At 46.7% G+C, this 23,963-nt stretch overlaps 1 protein-coding gene across 3 annotated transcripts in view; it reads right to left on the minus strand.

Moving 5' to 3' along the window:
* cyb5r4 (cytochrome b5 reductase 4) overlaps nt 1–23,963 on the minus strand; it is a 166,359-nt gene that overhangs the window by 53,123 nt on the left and 89,273 nt on the right. For 2 of the 3 annotated variants that reach the window (XM_070885595.1, XM_070885596.1), the window contains exons 9-12: nt 19,860–19,892; nt 19,245–19,367; nt 14,505–14,645; nt 12,760–12,909 (exon numbers count right to left, since the gene is read on the minus strand). In XM_070885595.1, the coding sequence (XP_070741696.1) occupies nt 12,760–12,909; nt 14,505–14,645; nt 19,245–19,367; nt 19,860–19,892 (447 nt within the window). The remainder of the gene's footprint in view (nt 1–12,759; nt 12,910–14,504; nt 14,646–19,244; nt 19,368–19,859; nt 19,893–23,963) is intronic. The other variant, XM_070885597.1, reaches the window with a different exon arrangement.

The following is a 23,963-nucleotide window of genomic DNA, read 5'->3' on the forward strand; positions in this document are numbered from 1 at the left end:
GGGTAGAGGGAGGGAGGGGGTAGAGGAGGGGAGGGGGTAGAGGAGGGAGGGGGTAGAGGAGGGAGGGGGTAGAGGAGGGAGGGGGTAGAGGAGGGAGGGGGTAGAGGAGGGGGGAGAGGGGAGGGAGGGAGGGAGGGGGAGAGGGGAGGGAGGGAGGAGGGGTGGAGGGAGGGAGGGAGGAGGAGGGGGAGAGAGGGGTGGAGGGAGGGAGGGAGGAGGAGGGGTGGAGAGAGGGAAGGAGGAGGAGAGGAGGAGGGGGAGAAGAGGAGGAGGGGAGGGAGGAGGAGGAGGGAGGGTGGGGGGTAGGGAGGATGAGGGAGGTAGGAGGAGGGGGAGGGAGGAAGAGGAGAGAGGAAGAGGGAGGGGGGAGAGAGGAGGGGGAAGAGGGAGGGGGGGGAGAGGAGAGGGGGGAAAGGAGAGGGGGGAGAGGAGAGGGGGGGAGATAAGAGGGGTGGAGGGAGAGGAGAGGGGGGAAAGGAGAGGGGGGAGAGGAGAGGGGGGGAGATGAGAGGGTGGGAGGGAGAGGAGGGGGAGGAGAGGGGGGCAGAGGGAGAGGAAGGAGGGGAGGAGAGGGCAGAGGGAGAGGAGGGAGGGGGAGGAGAGGAGGAGGAGGAGGAGAGGAGGGAGGGAGGAGGGGAGGAGGAGGGGGGGTGAGGGAGAGGAGGGCGGGGGTGTGAGGGAGAGGAGGGCGGGTGTGAGGGAGAGGGAGGAGGAGAGGAGGGGGGGAGGGAGAGGAGAGGTGGGGGGAGGGAGAGGAGAGGTGGGGGGAGGGAGAGGAGAGGTGGGGGGAGGGAGAGGAGAGGTGGGGGGAGGGAGAGGAGAGGTGGGGGGAGGGAGAGGAGAGGTGGGGGGAGGGAGAGGAGAGGTGGGGGGAGGGAGAGGAGAGGTGGGGGGAGGGAGAGGAGAGGTGGGGGGAGGGAGAGGAGAGGTGGGGGGAGGGAGAGGAGAGGTGGGGGGAGGGAGAGGAGAGGTGGGGGGAGGGAGAGGAGAGGAGGGGGAGGCTGAACGGGAGGGAGGGAGGCCCGAGTGTTCACCCAGTGAGCCCATTTGGCCAAGGCTAGGGGCGGCGTGCTTCAGCCCCTCCCACGCAGTGCCGGAACCTGGCTCCGCCCCCGACCCCTTGTGCTGCGCCATGCCAAGCACGAAGACGTCCTGAGGAGCTCGCAGAATCACAAGGTAAGTTTTCGGTGCCCTTTTTATTCCAGAAAATCGTCGCACCATATGGAGGTGTGCCATTCTTACAGAAGGCGGAAACTTGGGCCCACAGTCTCTGTCACAGGTATGACAGACAGTCGTTCAGTCGTTGAAGGAAAAGGATGTGTGTGGATTCTGGTTTGCCGCACGCTCCTTCCGCTGCTTGTGCTTGTCGACAAGATTCGAGGTGCTCAGCGCCCTCCCAGATGCTCTTCCTTCACTTCGGCCAGAGATTCCCAGGTGCCGGTGGGGATGTTGCACTTTATCAAGGAGATTTGAGGGTGTCCTTGAAATGTTTCCTCTGCTCACCTGGGGCTTGCTTGCCATGTAGGAGTTGAGAGTAGAGCGCATGCTTTGGGAGTCTTGTGTCGGGCATGCGGACGATTTGGTGTTTGTCTGGACCTATCATCCTTTGACCTTCCCCAGCACAGCTGGCAATGAGACAATAAGCCCGACACTGCTATATCTCTATAACTCAGAGCTATTGAAGCCTCTTCATGATTTTGAGGCTGTAGGAAAGGAGACTTTGCCCTGTACTGCTCCATTGAGGAGGAGCCCTGAAGCCTTGCATTGCAAATCATCTCATTATACACATCAAGAACCAGCAGCAAACTATAGGGAATACAGGTGACTGGTTACTTGGACCTGCATCAGTACCACGTTGTTGTGGGAATCACTGCTTTCAGAGGTGGTGCCTAATGTTACTTGTGAGAGGTTACAACACAAAACTACCACCGAGATGAATGTCAGCTGGCTGCTCCTATGCTACTCCATGCACCCATTTAGGGAGATCTTTCTTCACATTACAGCAGTGGCATCGGTGCTTATGCAGGTCATGGCACAGTAGGAGAATCTCTCATGAATACTCCCACTATTGTTCTACGGGTGCCGATGCAGTCAAAGGAGGCATCAACTTGCTTGGAGACAGATGAAGGAATTCTGCTACTTCATGAATGCCCATTACTCTATGCCGATATAGATCATTGGGTATCATGAGATGTCCTTGGGCACAGACAATGTGTACAGACATGTTGACGTCGTAGGTTATTTAAACAACATACCATTAGTTCTGCCTTCCACTACAATCTCCACAGTTACGAACTTTTTAAAATTGTCCCTCTCAAAAAAAAATCAACAATAGTTTACTTGTATGGAGTGAGTTTCTTAATGTCTGGTTCCCTATCACCTTTTATGCACTATGTCCTTTTATCAGGCACTATATTTGCCTTTAAACAATTAAGAGACAATTATTTCATTCTTAAGAATTCCTTCTTGCAGTATATTCTCTCCCCATCATGGAATGGGTAATTTGCATATATACCTATTTTAATTTCTAATGCATTATTTGTTGATTTGTTCCCACTTGTAATACAACATTAACAACAGCACTTGTAGAGCCTCGTTAAGGCATCATGAGCTGGATTTTCGGCTTGTTGCTGCCTCTGTTTTCGCCCAGAGGGGCGGCAATGGCCGCAGTAAGCTCTTTCGATCGGGCGGCCAGCTTCCAGCGCCCCGCCAGGATTCTCGGGGCTGGTTTCAGCGGGACATGGAGCATTACCGCCCAGAAGAGGCAAGTCGGTGTGCAACGCCCCTGTGACACCAGCTCGATTTTTGGCTCAAGCTCGAACCGTGTTGCTTGGTAGAGTGCCGTGCTGTGACTGCCTGTGAAAGCAGATGGTCCAAGCTGTAGCGGCTGCAGTGAGCTAAGTAATGTCGACCTCAGGTAAGTGTGATTGCTTTCTATTTTTTTTTTGTGATTTTTGTTGTGGTGGTGTGAGTTATTTATTGGGTATGTTTTTGGTGGTTTTTTCCTCAGGTTCTTCTTTTTCTCCCAGGCTTCTCTTGGAGCGCTCCGAGCCCAGCTGTTTAGCTCGGGAATTTTGCATGCCCAGCCGGCCTAGCGCCCTAAGAGAGGTGTGCAATGCCTCTCTTAATGCTCGGCCCTGCACTCAGGGCCCAGCTGCCGAATTTTGCTGACTGAGGCGCAAACTGTTCCCGAGTGTAAACTTTACCGCCCCGTCGCCATTACCGCCCCAAAATGAGCAAAGCCGAAAATCCAGCCCCAGCTTTTTCCACTGTTGCTATTCAGTAATTTCATCAATAAATATAAGTAACATTCGCGCCACACAAATGCCAGGCAATGAGCATCTCCAACAAGAGCGGGTCTAAACAACTCCTCTTGACAATCTACGGCATTACCATCCTCAAATTCTCCCAACATCAACATCGATCAGAAACGTAACTGGACCAGCTACATAAATACAGTGGCTACAAGAGCAGGTCAGAGATTGGGTATTCTGCTCTCCGAATAGATCACTATTCTTTCATCGCCGCTGGGTTAAACTCCTGGAACTCCATACCTAACAGCATAGTGGGAGTACCTTTACCACACAGACTGCAGCGGTTCAAGAAGGTGGCTCACCACCACCTTCTCAAGAGCAATCATGGATGGGCAGGAACACCCACATTCCGTGAATGAATAAAAATATATATATGTACTCTGCAGCTGAAATGTGAAACTTTTATATTTATGCTAGTATAAGTGGTTGGCGAGCTGCTTAAGAAATTTACTGATTAGTGCAGATGGGTCATGATACACTGCTAACTCATCACTGCTGACATATTACTCCGAACAAAATCACATTCTCACAAAGGCCATAATTTCATCAACATTCCTTATGGAGAAAAATATAATTTCTAGTGAAAGTTAGCTATATATCCCAGTCAGACACAAAATATATATATCAAGCACCAATACATGGGGCTGGATTTTCGGCTTTTGCGATTTCGGGACAGTAATGATACCACCTGGAAAAGATTTGCGCTCTTGTTCACAAAATTCAGCAGAAAGTGAGGTTCCATGATCAGGGGCACAAAATCAGGGAGTTTTACCGCCGCAGTCAAAAATCACGGGATTAAAAAAGATTTACATTTCGCGCATGTGCAGACGCATTCCAACTTTAGGGTGCGCCGATTTCCTTTGCGAATGCGCAAATGCACCGGCCCACTTCCATCACAGCTGGAGAAATGGCGCGACAGGAGGGAAGACAGAGGGCACGCCTCTACTCTGCAGCGGCTGCTGAGAAGTTAGTGTAGGGCATAGAGAGGAGGTGGTCTGCACTACATGTAGTGGGTGGAAGGAGGCCCGTGCCCAGTGTCTTTAAAAGAATATGGAAGGACATAGTCCAAGAGGTGTCAGTGGCAGACACTGTGGTCAGAACTGCCACCTAATGCCGCAAGAAGTTCAACTACCTCACGAGGATCGTCAGTGTGTGTACCCTTTACATTTATGCACCCTTGCCATGGTTTCATGATCACTGTCTCGCACAATGTTAAGTCTTTAATGGAGCTGCCCCTTCTCTATGTGCTCCAGGCCATAGTGTGGTTGATGAAGTCAACTGAAGGCTTTGGCTCACTATTGCAGCCATGCCCTCTGCATTCATAATGCACATACCCTCTTGTCCCCTGATCATGGTCAACCCTCCTCGCACTCCCCTTCCACTGTTATTATTCGTTGTCCAGAGGTCACCATGAGCTGCTATGCTACCTGGCTCTCACCTTCTCCCACTTTTCCAACATGATCAGTCACCAGCCACACAGATTGAACTGAACACATTTGCACTTCCACACAGTGACAGCTATTGTACGATGGAAGGCACATGTGGCACAAGACAAGTTGCATACTTACTCAACCCTTCTTATTGCTCTCATTGCAGGCCAAGTTATCGCATAATAGGAGGGAGCAGCAATGCACTGGGGGCGGACAACCTGATCTTCAGGAGCTGACTGAGATGGAGCAGAGTGTGTTGGCTTTCATGGGCACACCAGTTCGCAGTGGCCAGCTGCGAGGCCAAGCCCCCTACGGATAGTGACGGTATGTGAATGGCATTTGCGATTGATGTGAATTCCTCGAGCTCTAATATCAAGTGGCGTAGTCCCATTACAAATAGATATCCAATGCCACCTTCCTCTTATCTGTCTGCCTCCTCTCCTGTTGCTGACCACACGTCTGTTGTTTTGTACTTACAGAAGACCAGCCAGAAGTACAGCAGCCTTTGCATTAGGCGTCCATGTCTGGCCACGGGGGAGATGACGAGGGAGCGGAGGACAGTGTGTTCCATGAGCGTGAGACCCCATCAGTCCCACTGTGTGGCGACACAACATCGGGGGAGGATGGTAATTTTAAGGGGTTTGATGACTCTGCGGCTCCTGGCTCCAGTGGCTTACAGCATTGCCCAGCAGGAGGGGAAGCTTGGAGGCCAGCTCCACAGAGGTGAGTCAGCACAGTAGTCCTGCTCAGAGACAAGCAAATGTAGACCAGAACTTGTGGCAATGTCCAGGGAAGAACATGGAAATGTACCGCAAGCTCATGGGTGCATTGGATAGGGTCCAGCTGAGCATAGACACACTTGCTGTGAGTATGGCAGAGGCCGCCTCACGCATTGTCCATGCATTTGAGAACTCCAGCGAGCCCTTCCTTGCCCCGTGTGAGTGTCAGTGATCCCCAGGAAATGGAAGGTGCTGTCCTTCCTCAGGATGACAGCGTTCCGGCTCCCACCACTGACTCTCCGACTTTGCACTTAACGCGGTCCACTCCCGATCCATCAGAGACTGCTGCTACTGTTGCTGAAGCGCAGCAGTCCACAGCCGGGCCCAGAGCTGGTCCAAGACATCGCCCTAGGTCGCCTGCACTGTCTGGCCCACTAACACAGCAGCCCTCAAGTAGCCTTGCAGTAGGCACTGAGGCCTCATTGAGGAGGAGAAGGAGCAACAGGCGTGGGAGGTGGACGAAGGGAAAGGGGGCAAATCACAGGGCAAGTCCCATTAAGGTGTGGGACGTTGTGGAAATGCCCTGATTTATTGTTGTGACGCATGTAAATAATTAAGTTGAATTAATCCACTTCATTCCACGAGTGCCTTGCAGCAGAATGTTGTTTATTGTATAGTTTTCTTTTGGTGGGGGGGACTGTTTGTTACTCTGTTGGAGTAAAATGTCAATTTGACCCTTTGCCATTAGTGTTGTGTGTATCATTCTAAAGTTCACTGGAGATGTGCCTTCATGCTGGCACATAGCGTGGCCACTATTAGCTTCCTCCATTCAAGAGAACCGGTCCATTATGAGCTGGTGGTGTGCGACTCTTGACTTGCAGCATCTCCACGTGGCCTCCCCAGGCTCCTCTTCATCGTCCTCCTCCTCCTCCGGAGGTGGGCCTGCAATCCCCACTGACAATGAGTAGCCCCTCATTATAGCCAAGTTGTGCAGCATGCAGCACACCACAATGACTTCGGAGATCTGTTGAGGGGAGAATTGCAGTCTGCCTCCAGAGCGGTCCAGGCATCGTAATCGCTGTTTTAGCATCCCAATTGTTTGTTCGATGATGTTGCGGGTGGTCGCATGACTCTCATTAGCGCGCTGCTCTGCTTCTGTGGTGGGGTTGAGGAGGGGGGTCATGAGCCAGGTGGCTAGGCCAGATCCCTTGTCCCTGAGCAGCCAGCCATGGCGTTCACTTGGTCGCTGAAACAATCGTGGGACAGTGCTCTCACGCAAGATGAAAGCATCATGTGCGCACCCTAGATAGTGGGCATTCACTGCGAGGTTGCACTATGTGTGGTCGCACACCAGTTACAAATTTAGGGAGTGGTATCCCTTTCGGTTTCTGAATACCTCTGCGTTGTGAAATGGTGCTCGCAAGGCCACGTGTGTGCAGTCAATGGCTCCTTGAACCCTCGGGAAGTCTGCAATTCTGCCAAAGCCACGTGCCCGCTCATTCTGGCTGTCCCTGCTCATTGGGAACTTTATGAACTCCATTCTGTGTCGTACAGAGCCTTTGTGACTTGGAGAAAGCAGCGATGTGCAGCATACTGAGAGATGCTGCATATGTCCCCTGCTGCTGCCTGGAAGGAACCAGAGGCATAGCAGGCCAGCGCCTCAGTCACCTTCACTGCGACGGGCAGCGCAGTCCTGTTGGCACTGCAAGACTGTAGGTCTCTCTGTAGGAGATGGCATATCTCTGTCAGCATTTCCTTTCGGAAGCGCAGCCTTCTCAGAGAGCTGGAGATATGAGCGTTGGTGCCTGTAAACCCTTGGGGGGGTAAGCCCTCCTCCCCAGATATCTTCGGCCTCTCCTCTTCTATCTTGATGCTGCCTAACAATAGCATGGAGTATGATATGCTGGTGAACTCGTAATGCCCCATTAAATTCTCTCACTGAATTTGTAAGGACACTGTAATGGCAGATAAAACTGTCGCTTTCAAGTCAGAGCTTCAGGCAGCGTGCTGTGTGAAAAGGTTGCAGTCAATAATGACCTGTGAGGTAGGATCCTCCTTCCTCAATTTAAATATGTGGCAAATACCGCATACTGGACCGTGGGACCGCCTGGTTTTTCAGGCGTCATTTGGGGTGGGCATAGAATGCAGTGTTATGGACAATTTTGCAGCCATCACGATTGACGTCATGATCTCATTGAAACTAGAGGCGGGGCGGTAAGTTTTGTGCCGCCGCAAACCCTGAGCCAAATTTGCGGACTGGCCGGTAAAAGCTGGTCGCCCTCCGTTACACCTTAAAACACTCTTTGCCGCCCCTCTGGGGTGCAAGGGAGCCAAAAATCCAGCCTATGGATTCTTATTTCAATATATTAAATATAAAAGAATATGCAATCTGCAGATAAAATCTTTTGGCTATACATTCACTGTCCATTTTAGTGGTCTTGATTCAAATCAAATATAGCAGACAAACCACATTGAAATAAAAATAATGGGTAACACCTGATTCAATAACCTGCCTTTTGTCTTTACAGATGGCGCTGCACTAACTAATGACTTGGACATAGGTGTATAAGGCACAATTTTAAAATCAGGACATGACATAAAATCTGTAAGTATGGTGAACAGTCAGGAGGAGAGTGATAGAGTTCAGGAAGACATAGACAGGCTGGTGAAATGGGCAGACACGTGGCAGATGAAATTTAACGCAGAATAATGTGAACTGATGTATTTTGATAGAAAGAATGAAGAGAGGACATATGGTACAATCCGAATGGCCTACTCCTGCACCTATTTTCTATGTTTCTAAAGGGGGTGCATGAACAGAGAGACTTGGGGGTACATGTGCATAAACCATTGAAGGTGGCAGGACAGGTTGAGAAAGCAGTTAAAAAGGCTTACGGGATCCTGGGCTTCATAAATAGAGGTAGCTTAGCACCCCTGGAAAGGGTCGGAACAGGGGCGCTAAAGAGGTCGAAGCCGCGAGTGCCGGCATTCGCGCTGCCCAGCACATTCAGCGTGCCTGTGCCGGCGGCGCGGAACAGTACTGCCCTGGAAAGTCCAGCCGCTCCGAAATTTGTCTGCAGCGGGACCCGTAGCGCCCCATAGCGCGCCCTAGTGGGACCGCCTGGGAAAGCGGGCACTACAAGCTGTTCCGGCGGCGGTGAGGGAAGGAATAAATACATCAGGTAAGTGTGATTGTTTTTATTTTGGCGAATTATGTTTTTGTGTGATGAGCAAGGTATTGGCTGGCACGTTAGCTCAGGATTTTCAGTTTCTCAGTCGGCCTAGCGCCCTAAAAGAGGTGTGCAGTGCTTCCCTGAGCGCTCTGCTCCACACTCAGGGCCCAGCTCATGAATTTTGTGGCTGCAGGCGCAAACGATTTCCCGCCGCAAAATTTACCGTCCCGCCCCCATTAGCACCCGAGATAGCCTCAAACCGAATTTCCACCCCATAGAGTACAAAAGTGTGGAAATTATGAAGAACCTGTATAAAACACTGGTTCGGCCCCAACTGGATCACTGTGTCCAATTCTGGGCACCACACTTTAGGAAGGATGTGAAGGCCTTAGAGAAGGTGCAGAAAAGATTTACGAGAATGATTCCAGGAATGAGGGACTTCAGTTACGTTGATAGACTAGAGAAAAGCTGGGGTTGTTCTCCTTGGAGCAGAGAAGATTGAGAGGAAATTTGATAGAGGTGTTCAAAATCATCACCATCATCATAGGCAGTCCCTTGGAATCGAGGAAGACTTGCTTCCACTCTAAAAATGAGTCCTTAGGTGGCTGAACAGTCCAATACGAGAACCACAGTCCCCGTCACAGGTGGGACAGGTTGTTGTTGAGGGAAAGGGTGGGTGGGACAGCTCTTTCCGCTGCCTGCTCTTGATTTCTGCATGCTCTCGGCGATGAGACTAGAGGTGTTCAGCGCCCTCCCGGATGCACTTCCTCCACTTAGGGCGGCCTTTGGCCAGGGACTCTCAGGTGTCAGTGGGGATGTTGCACTTTATCAGGGGTCTGGACAGAGTAGATACAGAGAAACTGTTCCCATTGGTAGAAGGGTCGAGGAATTGGAGGACACAGATTTAAGATGATTGGCAAAAGAACAAAAGCTTTTTTTACACAGCGAGTGGTTACGATCTGGAATGCACTGCCGGAAAGGGTGGTGGAGGCAGACTCAATTTTATCTTTCAAAAGGGAATTGGGTAAGTATCTGATGGAAAAAAAATGAGGGCTACGGGGGAGTGGGACCAGCTGAGAGTCGGCATGAGCTCGATGGGCCGAATGGCCTTCTTCCATGCTGTAACCATTCTATGATTTTAACTGTTTATTGGCAGTATTTTGGAGATGTGGGGATTGACTTATGAGGAAAGGTTGAGTAGGTTGGGCCTCTACTCATTGGAATTCAGAAGAATGAGAGATGATCTTATCAAAATGTATAAGATTATGAGGGGGCTTGACAAGGTGGATGCAGAGAGGATGTTTCCATTGATTGGGCAGACTAGAACTAGGGGGCATAATCTTAGAATAAGGGGCCGCCTATTTAAAATTGAAATGAGGAGGAATTTCTTCTCTCAGAGGGTTGTAAATCTGTGGAATTCACTGCCTCAGAGAGCTGTGGAAGCTGGGTCCATTGAATAAATTTAAGACAGAGATAGACAGTTTCTTAACCGATAAGGGAATAAGGGGTTATGGGGAGCGGGCAGAGAAGTGGACCTGAGTCCATAATCGGATCAGCCATGATCGTATTAAATGGTGGAGCAGGCTCGAGGGGCTAAATGGCTCCTTTTTCTTATGTTCTTAATTCCAATTTTCATTTAGAATTTCCTGACTTCTGGGTGATCATTTAGAGTGGCATAAATTAGCCTATGGAGGGATAAAAGAAAATGGATTTTATTTTCAAAATGACGCATTCGGTATTTTTGATTATATATTTTCCACGATTTCACTTTCCTGCTGTCTGCATGTCCGAACATGAAGCTGGGACTTCAGTTCACTGTACACTGCATGAATGCAGTAAACACAAAGGTTCCTGCTCTGAATCAATGACCGTTAGGAGAATTCGTGAAGGATTTGTAAAATAAAAACTTAAAATTATATTTATGATTACTTGCTAAAATCAGAAACTTTTGAAACATTTATTTTCTGACCAGTCACAGTAATTGTCTAACATCCTGTTAACTGATTGTATCCAAATTGAGCAAGCACATCCCCGCCCTGAAGTTATTTGTTTGTGCTTTAACTCATTCACCATCATCTCTCTCTGAGCCAATTAATCTAACAATAAAATCAATTATAGAATACAATTTTGCAATGGAACACAAACTGCTGGGTTACAGATGCATGCTAAATACATAGATACACAGTTGCACTGATAATAAAAGCTTTTACCGATATATAAAACGGAAAAGAGTGACTAAAGTAAATGTTGGTCCCTTAGAAGATGAGAAGGGGGATTTAATAATGGGAAATGTGGAAATGGCCGAGACCTTAAACAATTATTTTGCTTCGGTCTTCACAGTGGAAGACACAAAAACCATGTCAAAAATTGCTGGTCACGGGAATGTGGGAAAGGAGTATCTTGAGATAATCACTATCACTAGTGGGGTAGTGCTGGACAGGCTAATGGGACTCAAGGTAGACAAGTCCCCTGGTCCTGATGAAATGCATCCCAGGGTATTAAAAGAGATGGCGGAAGTTATAGCAGATGCATTTGTTATAATCTACCAAAATTCTCTGGACTCTGGGGAGGTACTAGCGGATTGGAAAGCAGCTAATGTAACGCCTCTGTTTAAAAAAGGGGGCAGACAAAAGGCAGGTAACTATAGGCCGGTTAGTTTAACATCTGTAGTGGGGAAAATGCTTGAAGCTATCATTAAGGAAGAAATAGCAGGACATCTAGATAGGAATAGTGCAATCAAGCAGACGCAACATGGATTCATGAAGGGGAAATCATGTTTAACTAATTTACTGGAATTCTTTGAGGATATAACGAGCATGGTGGATAGAGGTGTATCGATGGATGTGGTGTATTTAGATTTCCAAAAGGCATTCGATAAGGTGCCACACAAAAGGTTACTGCAGAAGATAAAGGAACGCGGAGTCAGAGGAAATGTATTAGCATGGATAGAGAATTGGCTGGCTAACAGAAAGCAGAGAGTCGGGATAAATGGGTCCTTTTCGGGTTGGAAATCGGTGGTTAGTGGTGTGCCACAGGGATCGGTGCTGGGACCACAACTGTTTACAATATACATAGATGATCTGGAAGAGGGTACAGAGTGTAGTGTAACAAACTTTGCAGATGACACAAAGATTAGTGGGAAAGCGGGTTGTGTAGAGGACACAGAGAGGCTGCAAAGAGATTTAGATAGGTTAAGTTAATGGGCTAAGGTTTGACAGATGGAATACAATGTCGTAAAATGTGAGGTCATCCACCTTGGGAAAAAAAAAACAGTAAAAGGGAATATTATTTGAATGGGGAGAAATTACAACATGCTGCGGTGCAGAGGGACCTGGGGGTCCTTGTGCATGAATCCTAAAAAGTTAGTTTGCAGGTGCAGCAGGTAATCAGGAAGGCGAATGGAATGTTGGCCTTCATTGCGAGAGGGATGGAGTACAAAAGCAGGGAGGTCCTGCTGCAACTGTACAGGGTATTGGTGAGGCCGCACCTGGAGTACTGCGTGCAGTTTTGGTCACCTTACTTAAGGAAGGATATACTAGCCTTGGAGGGGGTACGGAGACAATTCACTAGGCTGATTCCGGGGATGAGGGGGTTACCTTATGATGATAGATTGAGTAGACTGGGTCCTTACTTGTTGGAGTTCAGAAGGATGAGGGGTGATCTTGTAGAAACATTTAAAATAATGAAAGGGATAGACAAGATAGAGGCAGAGAGGTCGGGGAGACTAGAACTAAGGGGCACAGCCTCAAAATAGAGGGAAGCCAATTTAAAACTGAGTTGAGAAGGAATTTCTTCTCCCAGAGGGTTGTGAATCTGTGGAATTCTCTGCCCAAGGAAGCAGTTGAGGCTAGCTCATTGAATATATTCAAATCACAGATAGATAGATTTTTAACCAATAAGGGAATTAAGGGTTACGGGGAGCAGGCGGGTAAGTGGAGCTGAGTCCACGGCCAGATCAGCCATGATCTTGAATGGCGGAGCAGGCTCGAGCGGCTAGATGGCCTACTCCTGTTTCTAATTCTTATATTCACAGCTAGTTCTGCAATTCCCCTCTACTTGTACATAAAAACTATTGCAATCAACAGTAGGAGCAGAGAACTAAAATCAAAATCTGTTCTCTTACCGATTTGAAGCTTGTCAATAAGTGGTGTTTGCAATCCATCAGGATAGATTTTGATCATTAAGTAGATATTTGTACAGGTATGATCATCATCCTTTGGTTCTGGATACAAGGATGGCAGCACAGGGGTATACGGCCTAACTACTTCTACATCTGGGAGAAGATGAGAATGAAAGGGTAGTATAATAAAATCACATCCTTGCTGAGAAACTGAAGGCAAAGACATCTTGCTGGTCCATTTAGAAAAAAAAACACATGCCCTTGCTTCGTGGTTGTCAGTAAATACACTGCATAGTGTGCCTCTAAGCCACGGTGAGCAGAGAGTCCTGGATTCTTCTCTGCTTGGACAACAGTAGTGTGAATTATACTTGGCTATGGTGTCTCAAGGTTGAGGGGACGGGAAATGTCCAGCCAGTGTTCTTCGTTCTGATTGGTAACCAGTGTGCTTCCTGCTGGAATCACATGGATACCAGATGAGGATATGATTTGGCTCAGCTGTGATTCCACATTCAAACATGTAAAATGGTGGATGGAGGCCTCTCTCTGCGGGAGTCCTTCCTTTATTTATTGAGGATTTGGCCTGGAGGGATTTGCGTGGGGCAATCCCGTGCAATAAGTTTTTAAAGTCGGTTCACAGACTCCCAGGACGCCTGCAATTTCTGCGGTCTGGAGGAGTCCGTGTTCCATGTTTATGTTCAGTGTGTGAGGTTGCAGTCCCTCTTCAATTATTTGAAGGGCTGCTCCGTGATTTTTGGCTGCACTTCAGTCCCAAGCTCCTGTTCTTTGGGCACATGATGCGGAGGGGAGCGGGCTGGTCGGAGGGCTTCCTCGTAGGACAGCTCCTGGGCCTGGCCAAGGTGGCCATTAATAGGTCCAGGCAGAGGGCGGTTGAGGGGGTCGTTCAGCCCGACTGCCTGCGCCTTTGACGTGGCTACGTTCGCGCCAGGATGTCCCTGGAGATGAAGCATGTGGTGTCCACCGGTACGCTTGCGGCCTTCCGCGAGGTGGGCTCCAGAGGGACTGGAGCGCATCAACACCCACAGCAACCAAATTTTAATTTGATTGGTTTAAGTTCACTGTAAAGTTTTATTTGTTAATTTGGTTGTTCTAGTGTCCCTTTAATAAAAGGGCACTCGGCTTTAAGTTCTATTTAAAATAATTGTAAAATTGTGGGTTAAGGAGGGTCATCACCCACAGCATTATTTATGGCCTTTAGGAGTAAAGGGAAAGAAATAAAAATGTACTACACTAGAGATGCAATTACAGCAGTGCCCTGTTACAGCTGAGTTATGCTCAGATCATGCGTTTGTGAACTGATCTCAACTCAATAGCATTATTTTATTGAGAAGTGGTCGGAAAACCTTTAGTTTTGCTTGAGGGGGAAAAGAGTTTAAAAGTTATGCACCATATATGGTGATGATGTCTCAATAGATTTTGATGCAATTTACAAATCATTGCACGTAAATAATAACAAACATCGGCAAATACTTTTTCATGTAGACAGCGCCCGTTCAGTGGAAAACACAGGTATCCACATCCTCCCAATGGATCAATGGCTCATAGAGAGTGACGTTAAAAGGAGACCTAATAATTGCGAAACTGTCTAACACTTGCGCCTTCAAGTTTATCCTATTACCCTTTGATGCGACATAAAATAGAAGTCATTACAATTGGACCCTGCTTATTCATGTAAATCCTCTCAATTTAAGTGTTCTGGGAAACTGTATAAAGGGAAACTGTTGTTGTACCTTGAATGCTACTTTTGAGATAAATGTGTTGTCCAACAGGTATTGTTAAATGACATCCAGGAGGTAGCTGAAAGCACAACAATCTACTGTCGTGTGAGATATCCATCTTTGAGAGCAAGTTGCATTTCCGGTAAAAAAGACCTGGGGGATGGGGAGGGAAAAAAGATTTTTTTTTAAAATTATGTCGAAATTCCTAATATTTGCAACTTTTAGTTTCCCCTCCAATTTGCACAATCTTTTGCTATACGGCTGCAACTGATTACTGGCTTATATAAACCAGTATGTGAAGAGACTGCAGGGCTGAAATTTCCCCTTTCTTTAAGGGCTGTGACTGCCTGAAAGATGCGGCCACAGGTCGGTAATGACTTTCCGCCTAGTTGGTGCGGAGTATGGACCATTTTTTAAATTGCCCTATCTGGATTTTTCAGCGGTAATCGCTACCGTGTCTGCCCGTGCTCCCGCCCTGTCGAGCACCTACGGACCCCCCACCGACCGGCCACAACCCCTTTTCCGGCCCGTGCAGAAAATTGTCCTGCGGGAGCAGATCGGCCGCCGGCAGGAAGCTGTGTATGCCTTAGTGGCCTGTCTGCCCTTAAAGGGGAGGGCGCACTGCCGTGAACGCCATTTTATTTTATTTGTCGGCCGACTGCCAGGTCGGCCCGACAATGGTGCCCACGAGTTCAACCAGGCCGCCAACAGGCAGCCCGGCACCCTCTCTTGGGTACCAGGACCGGTTGAAACCCTCCCTGGTGGCCCAGTGAACATAACTAAACCCCATGCAGAGTTCGCAGCTGCCCTCCCCTTTAACTGGGAAGTTGTGACGCTAATAACTGGGAGGAGCGGCCGACCTGACTGAAGGCCACTTCTGCCCCGCACCCGCCCAGAACACCGCCCCGCTGGAAATAAAATTCTAAGACTTGAATTTCTGCCCCATGGGCTGAGTTAAAATTTAAAATTAAAATTTCGGCCCCTGCATCTCTACATAAGCTTGGCTTAATTTACTTTTTGAAGCTTTTGTCACAAACTGATGTCTGATATATTGGATATCTACCTTCACATGTTGTGGAAAGACCTATGCAGGGCAGCTTGTGTCACGTCACGCAATATGATGTTCTAAGTGTCCATAGACTACCTTCAAGACTCACCACCACCTTCTCAAGGTCAATTAGGGATAGGCAATAACTGTTGGCCTTGCCAGCGACACCCACACCCCATGAATGACTAATTTTAAAAAATGATTACAGTCCTCAAGTGAGGGGCTTTGGCAAAGAGGCGTACTCGTTGTGAAGTTGACACTCTTCACGGTACTCAGGCGACAGGTTGGTGTCGGCCAGAGCCTTCGCTCCCAGCAGTCACTTACCCCATTTTGCCACAACTCCATCTCATATCTTGGTTCTCTAATCTGCATATGGACTGCAGGAGCCCCTTCTGTTGCAGGCCTGGAAGGTCTGAATAAATGTTGACATCATCTTCAGTTAGTGTTGGAAGTAGAGGTTTTTTTTAAAAATATTTGTTCCAGGCATGTGGTCATCTCTGGCAAGGCCAGCATTTATTGCCCATCCCAAATTGCCCTCAAGGAGGTGGTGGTGAGCAGCCTTCTTGAACCGCTGCAGTCCGTATGGTGAAGGTACTCCCACAGTGCTATTAGGGAGGAAGTTCCAGGATTTTGACCCAGCGACAATGAAGGATCAGCGATGTATTTACAAGTCTAGATGGTGTGTGACTTAGAAGGGAACTTGGAGGTGGTGGTGTTCTTATGTGCCTGCTGCACTTGTCCTTCTAGATGGTAGAGGTCGGGGGTTTCGAATGTGCTGTTGAAGAAGCCGTGGCGAGTTACTGCAGTGCATCTTGTGGATGGTACACATTGCAGCCATGGTACGCCAGTGGTGGAGGGAGTGAATGTTTAAGGTGGTGAATGGGATGCCAATCAAGCAGGCTGTTTTGTCCTGGATGGTGTTGAGCTTCTTGAGTGTTATTGGAGCTGCACTCAACCAGGCAAATGGAGAGTATTCCATCACACTTCTGACTTGTGCCTTGTAGATGGTGGAAAGGCTTTGGGGAGTCAGGAAATGAGACACTCGCCGCAGAATACCCAGCCTCTGACCTGCTCTTGTTGCCACAGTATTTATGTGGCTGGTCCAGTTAAGTTTCTGGTCAAAGGTGACCCCCAGGATGTGATGGCGCAGGATTCGGCAATGGTAATGTCGTTGAATGTCATGGGGCGATGGTTAGACTCTTGCTTGTTGGAGATAGTCATTGCCTGGCACTTGTGTGGCACGAATATTACTTGCCACTTATCAGCCCAAGTCTGAATGTTGTCCAGGTCTTGCTGCATGCGGGCATGGACTGCTCCATTATCTGAGGGGTTTCGAATGGCACTGAACACTGCGCAGTCATCAGCGAACATCCCTACTTCTAAACTTATGATGCAGGGAAGGTCATTGATGAAGCAGCTGAAGATGGTTGGGCTTAGGACACTGCCCTGAGAAACTCCTGCAGCGATGCCTTGAGGCTGTGATGATTGACATCCAATCCACAACCATCTTCCTTTGTGCTAGGTATGACTCCAGCCAGTGGAGAGTTTTCCCCAATTCCCACTGACTTCAGTTTTACTAGTGCTCCTTGATGCCATACTTAGTCAAATGCTACCTTGATGTCAAAGGCAATCACTGTCATCTCACCTCTGGAATTCAGCTCTTTTGGCCATGCTGAACCAAGGCTGTAATGAAGTCTGGAGCTCAGTTGTCCTGGGGGAATCCAAACTGGGCATCAGTGAACAAGTTATTGATAAGTGCCGTTTGATAGCACTGTCAACGACACCTTCCATCACTTTGCTGATGATTGAGAGTAGACTGATGGGGCGTAATTGGATGGATTGGATTGCATTGATGGATTGCATTTGTCCTACTTTTTGTGGACAGGACATACCTGGGCAGTTTTCCATATTGTCGGATAGATGCCAGTGTTGTAGCTGTACTGGAGCAGCTTGGCTAGAGGCGCGACTAGTTCTGGAGTACAAGTCTTCAGCATGACATCCGGGATGTTATTGGGGCCCATAGCCTTTGCTGTATCCAGTGCACTCAGCCGTTTCTTGATATCACGTGGAGTGAATCAAATTGGCTGAAGACTAGCTTCTGTGATGGTGGGGATCTCCGGAGGAGGCCAATATGGATCATCCATTCGGTACTTCTGGCTCAAGATGGCTGCAAATGTTTCAGTTTTGACTTGTGCACTCACATGCTGGGCTCTATCACCATTGAGGATGGGGATATTCATGGAGTTGCTTAATGGCCCACCACCATTCATGACTAAATGTGGCAGGACTGCAGAGCTTTGATCTGATCTGTTGATTGCGAGATCGTTTAGCCATGTCTATAGCATGCTGCTTGCACTGTTAAGTATGCATGTTGTCCTGTGTTGCAGCTTCCCCAGGTTGGCAGCTCATTTTTAGGTATGCCTGGTGCTGCTCCTGGCAAGCTCTTCTACGCTCCTCATTGACCACTGAGAGGGTGTTTCCTTGCCACTAATCAATGTTGGAGCTTGAATGGAAAGGGCTGGATTTCTTCGGCTTACTATACTTGTCTATTTTGCTCTGAATGAAGTGGAAAACATGGTAAATCCACTCCTTTCAGTGGCTTCACAAAGCAGAGAGAAATTTAGGAAGTTTTGGCATCATGTTTATGCAACAAGCATTTCATGCAACAATTGTTAGCAACATCAATCATCAGTGCAAAGTATTTAATGCATTTGGCAGATTTGCTGATTTAACTATGGAGACAATAAATTGGTTTTCGATGCAAGTGATGCATTGCGTGGATCAGCGCGAAGAGCATGCCGTATAAGCACAGCCTAGCTAGGTATGGTCTGTGCTAAAATTCCAACCTGTGCCGTAACATCTTGTGTTCCAGGGCTGCTATGTGCTTTTGCCTGCCTTAATTTCTCTCAACTAATCGATCTCTTGTGGCTTTGCCCACGGAAAGTCAAGACAAAGCCAATTTCCATCAGAGTGATAGGTATAACTATGGGGATCTGCAAATTCTAAAGCTACAACTACTGTTACAAATATGCAGCTGCAGGCATAACTACGTCAAAGAATGGTGAGGTCCAAATAAGGAGTGTGCCACACAAAGCAAATTTAATATATTACATATATGGCCACCTGGGCAGCATAGAATTTACCATACAACCTAGAGCACAGATTTTTTTTTTTGCGTGATTATCCTGGAAAGCACAGCCTAGAATGATATTTTATGGAGGCATTTTGCCTGGTGCAAACAACTTAGGGATCCTAGGAAACTGAAGAAGAAGGAAACAAAAGCTAAATTTGCCAGTTCAGATAACAAAATATTTGAAACTGTATCTGCCTAACCTAAGCGACTCCTTTCGAGAGGCTGTTTGTCACAAATTGATGCCCGATGCAACAAATAAAGATCTTTTAGCTGGGGCTAAACCAACTGGTACCATGAGACATTCCATAGGACTCTATACACTGTGGGAGATGGGGACTATATGCAGTACCACCACTCAGAAACATCATGATGACATTTTCAAATGTCTGCTATGCTATGGTTTTCTCAGAACCCGTCATGCTAAGCTATGCTCCTGTGGTTGTGCGGAGGATGTGGAATAGAGAACGTAAACTTTATATCTTTTGTTCAGATCAGAATGAGAAAAGAAAATTTCAACAGAAAATAAATCGTTTAACATATAACTCAAATGATAAAGAATACATATTCATACCTCCATCAGTATTCACTTTACATGAGTTATGATGTTCTCGAGGTTGTCCAAGATCATTCCATATTGTGCTAGTAAGTTTTTTCAGGTTCAGTTCTATTTTTCCCACTTTACTGGCACAGCGCACTAAAAACAAATTGCAATTTACTTCTAATTAACAAGATGTATAGGAAATGGTGCAACAGAACTTAGAACAGCACAGAAATTTTACATTAATTTACCAATCCAACATTAAGGCAAAGTTTTAATGATCATAATCATGATCTCCACCTTCAACAAAAGGGATACAAGGACAATTTGACATTACCAGAAAATCATGGGGAGTCCGTACCTAAATTGCTAATATGTGTTACGAGCAGAAGGCCAAAGTCTGGATTGTGAACTCACAAAATGATCCTTGTGTTTCAGGTGAGCAATAGAGACATTTCATTGATGCATTTCCACAGTTTATTATTAAGGGGAAATTTAATGAGATATTAATGTAAACAAAGAACTAAATGCAAAAAATATGAACGATTTATAGAAAAGCCAGTGAAATTGATCTGAAAGTATGAATAACGTTGAATGATAAATTCAATATTTTCCGAAAGCAGCCAATTTTATTAAAATTCTACATACCAGAAACTACCTCTTGTACTTCATGACTCAGTTCTATATAAAAAAAGTCAGAGCCTTTTGTTAGTACCAAAAACACTTCAAAGCCTACTTTTCTCAGCGCATGACAAGCACAGAATAATACATTTTTAAAAATAATTTAAACATTTGAATTCCTATTAAATAAGGTAAGTTCATTTTTAGACCCTTTAAAATATGTAAATTTATTTTACAAAAAATTTAATTTTTGTTTTAGATAATTAATTAAATTCCATTTTGAATAATTATAAATATGCAATGTTTTTTTTTAAATTTACCTCAAGTGCTTGTGTATTTTTGGGGTATTCCCATTCATACTTACGGTTATTGGAATCACCATAAGTATGAATGGGAATACCCCTACTCTGATAGGTTGGGCCGACCCACGTGATCCCAGTGATGTGTACGAAGCGCTTACGCTGCTGGGATACCCGAGCTTCTACACAGGCTTTTGCATAGAGGCCCAGGACCAGAAGTCTCCGAAACTCCGGGAACAACGTGTACTTTCGTAGAAATCTTTACGGTCGGAAGCATCCGCCCGCAGGAAGCCTTCAACTGCAAATTCTAGGCCGAAATCTTTATTTTCAACACTTTGCCTTCTTGGACAGACCTGTGTGCACCTTTGGAGGTGGCTTAGTGATTTGCAGTGAATGGTGAGACATAACAGTACCCCTACCACCTCGACCTCTCTCGCCCCCACCACCTCTACCTTTCTCTCTTTCTCGCCCTCTCCCCTTCTACCTCTCTCTCAGGGATTCTAAATAGTTTGCATGAACTACTGGGTCACCATACTGAGACAAAATGAAGTATTTTTGTCTTGTTTTGACTTGGTGGAGGTTCTTTTAATTCAAGCACAAGTTACAAGGGCCAAGATTTGCTCCGGGAGTTATGCCAGCTCCCTGCCACAACTCTAGTGGACAGCAGTGGTAAATGCTTCGTGAGCTAGTCATGCTTGCTCCACACTCACCCACAACACTTCCAGGCCTGTCCACCAGAAGTAACAGAATGCACCTGCCCATACTCTCCTCAGGGCATGCAAATAATGATGCGTTTCTGGAGTTGCTGTGCTGTGGAGGGGAGGGATTTAAATTTTGATAGTCCTTTTGTTAATTGAATCAAAGTTGATTAAATCAACTCCCTAGCCCTGAAAAATGTATAACTCCCCTCTCCCCCTTGTTATTTTCCTCTCTCGCCGAGGAAGCAATCCCGTTTGGAGCCTGCCAAAATTATTTGGAAAATTGGCCAGATTCAGAGAGGGAGAACTCCTGCCTCAAAGAGGTGGCAGTGGAAATTCTCAAAGTGTTTACAAATCAGCTAAAGTGGAATCCATGTCCCAGCTTAAATTACTTGCAATGCGACTCTGACAGAGAAAAAAAAAGTGTATCCAGTACTGCTCCTTGGGATACACCATTTCCAACCCTTCTCCAATCCAAACATCTATTTACTGCATTGCTGTTTCCTGCCCATCAACCAACTTTTTATCCATGTTGCTATATTTCCTCTTTGACCATACAACTAAATTTTGTACCACATTATCAAATGCCTTCTGAAAATCCAGATACATCAACTGCATTCCCTTTAACTGCCCAATCACATGTTCAAGAAACTCTATTAAATTAGTCAAACATGAATTTAACAAATCCATACTGTCTGCCTTTGATTGAACAACTCTAAATGCTCACTAATTTTATCTCAATTATGGAGTCCAACAGTTTGCCCATAACTGATGTTACTAGTCTGCAGTTATTCATGTTATTCATCTTTTCCATCATTGGCTAGTCTTCAGTTCCATGGTATAATTTGCACATTTAAGGTGGACAATTGCCATATGGGCTCCGTGACTTATTCACCTTGAGTTCTGCTAACTTTTCAGGACTAATTCCCTTTCTACAGTTTTCACTAACAATTCTTCTATAGCCTTCTCTAGTGCACCTATATTCTCACTTCTGCCATCAAAAAGCAAATGAAAAATATTTAATATCTCTGTCATAACTTTACCCTCCACAATTAGATTCCTGCTTCATCCCTGACCAGCCCCACCCACTCTAACTATTTTGAAAATGCAGTTAAAGTAAATGAATGAACATTTCAGTACTCATTTCCCAATTATGCCTGCTGAGGCTAAATTCCACACATTTCTGGTCTTTCACACTCACCAGCCTCGCAGAGCTCAAGAATTAGATGTTCTGAGAAGTAGAAGAAAATGGCTATTGCTGAAAGGGATGGGGCGGGAATCCATCTAGCTAATATGAAGTTTCAGATGTAAAGGATATGCCTTCCATGTATCTTATGTCGATTGTTCCCTTGACTTACCAGAGTTGGATCTCCTAAGGCTGAAAATATCCTGGGTGAAAATATCCTGGGATAGAAATTGCCCCTTTCCTTAAGGTCCATTACCACCGGAAATCCGGGGCCCCACTGAGGAGTGGAATGGCCGCCAACATTTAGTGTAATGGCCGTCATTATCAAAATTCCGCTCCTGCGGTATCCCGCTGCTGCCGATCTGCCCTAAGTGCGTCATCAGAGTGCCCACCGCCGATGTTGCCCCCCCGACGGTGTAATTCCACCGAGAAAATCTTTCTCCCGCCGAGCGGTGCCTTCTGAAATGGCTGATGCCGGGTTCGGCTGGGCCGCCAACAGGCAGCCTGGCACTCCATCTTGGGTGCCAGGCCGCATGCCCAGCCGAATCCCTCTCTGATGGCACAGTGGACTGAACTTTAAAAATCGTGCGGGCTCTCCCCTTTCAGTGAAGGGCAGAGCCAAGGTGATGCGGCGCCGTGATGACTGACAGCAGCAGACACTACACTACCCCCCCCACCCACCACAACCACCCCCATTATGAGCGACTTCCGATCCGTCAAAAAAAAAAGCCAAACAGCGGAATTTTGCTCAAGAGGCCATTTAATCCACCGCAGCGGTAAAAACACTAGAAACGGGGAGCTTGCACCCCGTTTCCAATGGTGGGCAATTTTGGCCCACCTCTCTCACCTCACGAGTTTAACCTACTGGTTCTAATTCTCTCCTCAACTTTAAAACTTGTGAAATGTTCACATTTTTGCCAGCAAAACAGACTCCATCTATTTTAACTTCCTATCTGCTGTAAGGGGGAGTTACATTCGACAAATTTGCTGGAATTATTTGAGGATGTAACGAACAGGGTGGATGAAGGGGAACCAGTGGATGCGGTGTATTTGGACTTCCAGAAGGCATTTGACAAGATGCCACATGAAAGGTTACTGCACAAGATAAAAGTTCACGGGGTTGGGGGTAATATATTAGCATGGATAGAGGATTGGCTAACGAACAGAAAACAGAGTTGGGATAAATGGTTCATTCTCGGGTTGGCAATCAGTAACTAGTGGGGTACTGCAGGGATCAGTGCTGGGACCCCAACTATTTACAATCTATATTAACGACTTGGAAGAAGGGACCGAGTGTAACGTAGTCAGGTTTGCTGATGATACAAAGATGGGAGGAAAAGCAATGTGTGAGGAGGACACAAAAAATCTGCAAAAGGATTTAGACAGGTTAAGTGCGTGAGCAAAAATTTAGCAGATGGAGTATAATGTTGGAAAGTGAGAGGTCATGCACTCTGGCAGAAAAAAAAATCAAAGAGCAAGTTATTATTTAAATGGAGCAAGATTGCAAAGTGCTACAGCAGGACCTGGGGGTACTTGTGCATGAAACACAAAAGGATAGTATGCAGGAACAGCAAGTGATCAGGAAGGCCAATGGAATCTTGGCCTTTATTGCAAAAGGGATGGAGTATAAAAGCAGGGAAGTCTTGCTACAGTTATACAGGGTATTGGTGAGACCACACCTGGAATACTGCGTGCAGTTTTGGTTTCCATATTTACGAAAGGATATACTTGCTTTGGAGGCAGTTCAGAGAAGGTTCACTAGGTTGATTCTGGAGATGAGGCGGTTGACTTATGAGGAAAGGTTGAGTAGGTTGGGCCTCTACTCATTGGAATTCAGAAGAATGAGATGTGATCTTATCGAAATGTTTAAGATTATCTTCACACTGCTGTTAAATACTCAGTATCTCAACTACAGTGTTGGAAAACTCCAGGACCTCACTCTACTTAT

Source organism: Pristiophorus japonicus, chromosome 7 (genome assembly GCF_044704955.1).
Source record: "Pristiophorus japonicus isolate sPriJap1 chromosome 7, sPriJap1.hap1, whole genome shotgun sequence".
In the NCBI taxonomy this organism is placed as follows: domain Eukaryota; kingdom Metazoa; phylum Chordata; class Chondrichthyes; family Pristiophoridae; genus Pristiophorus; species Pristiophorus japonicus.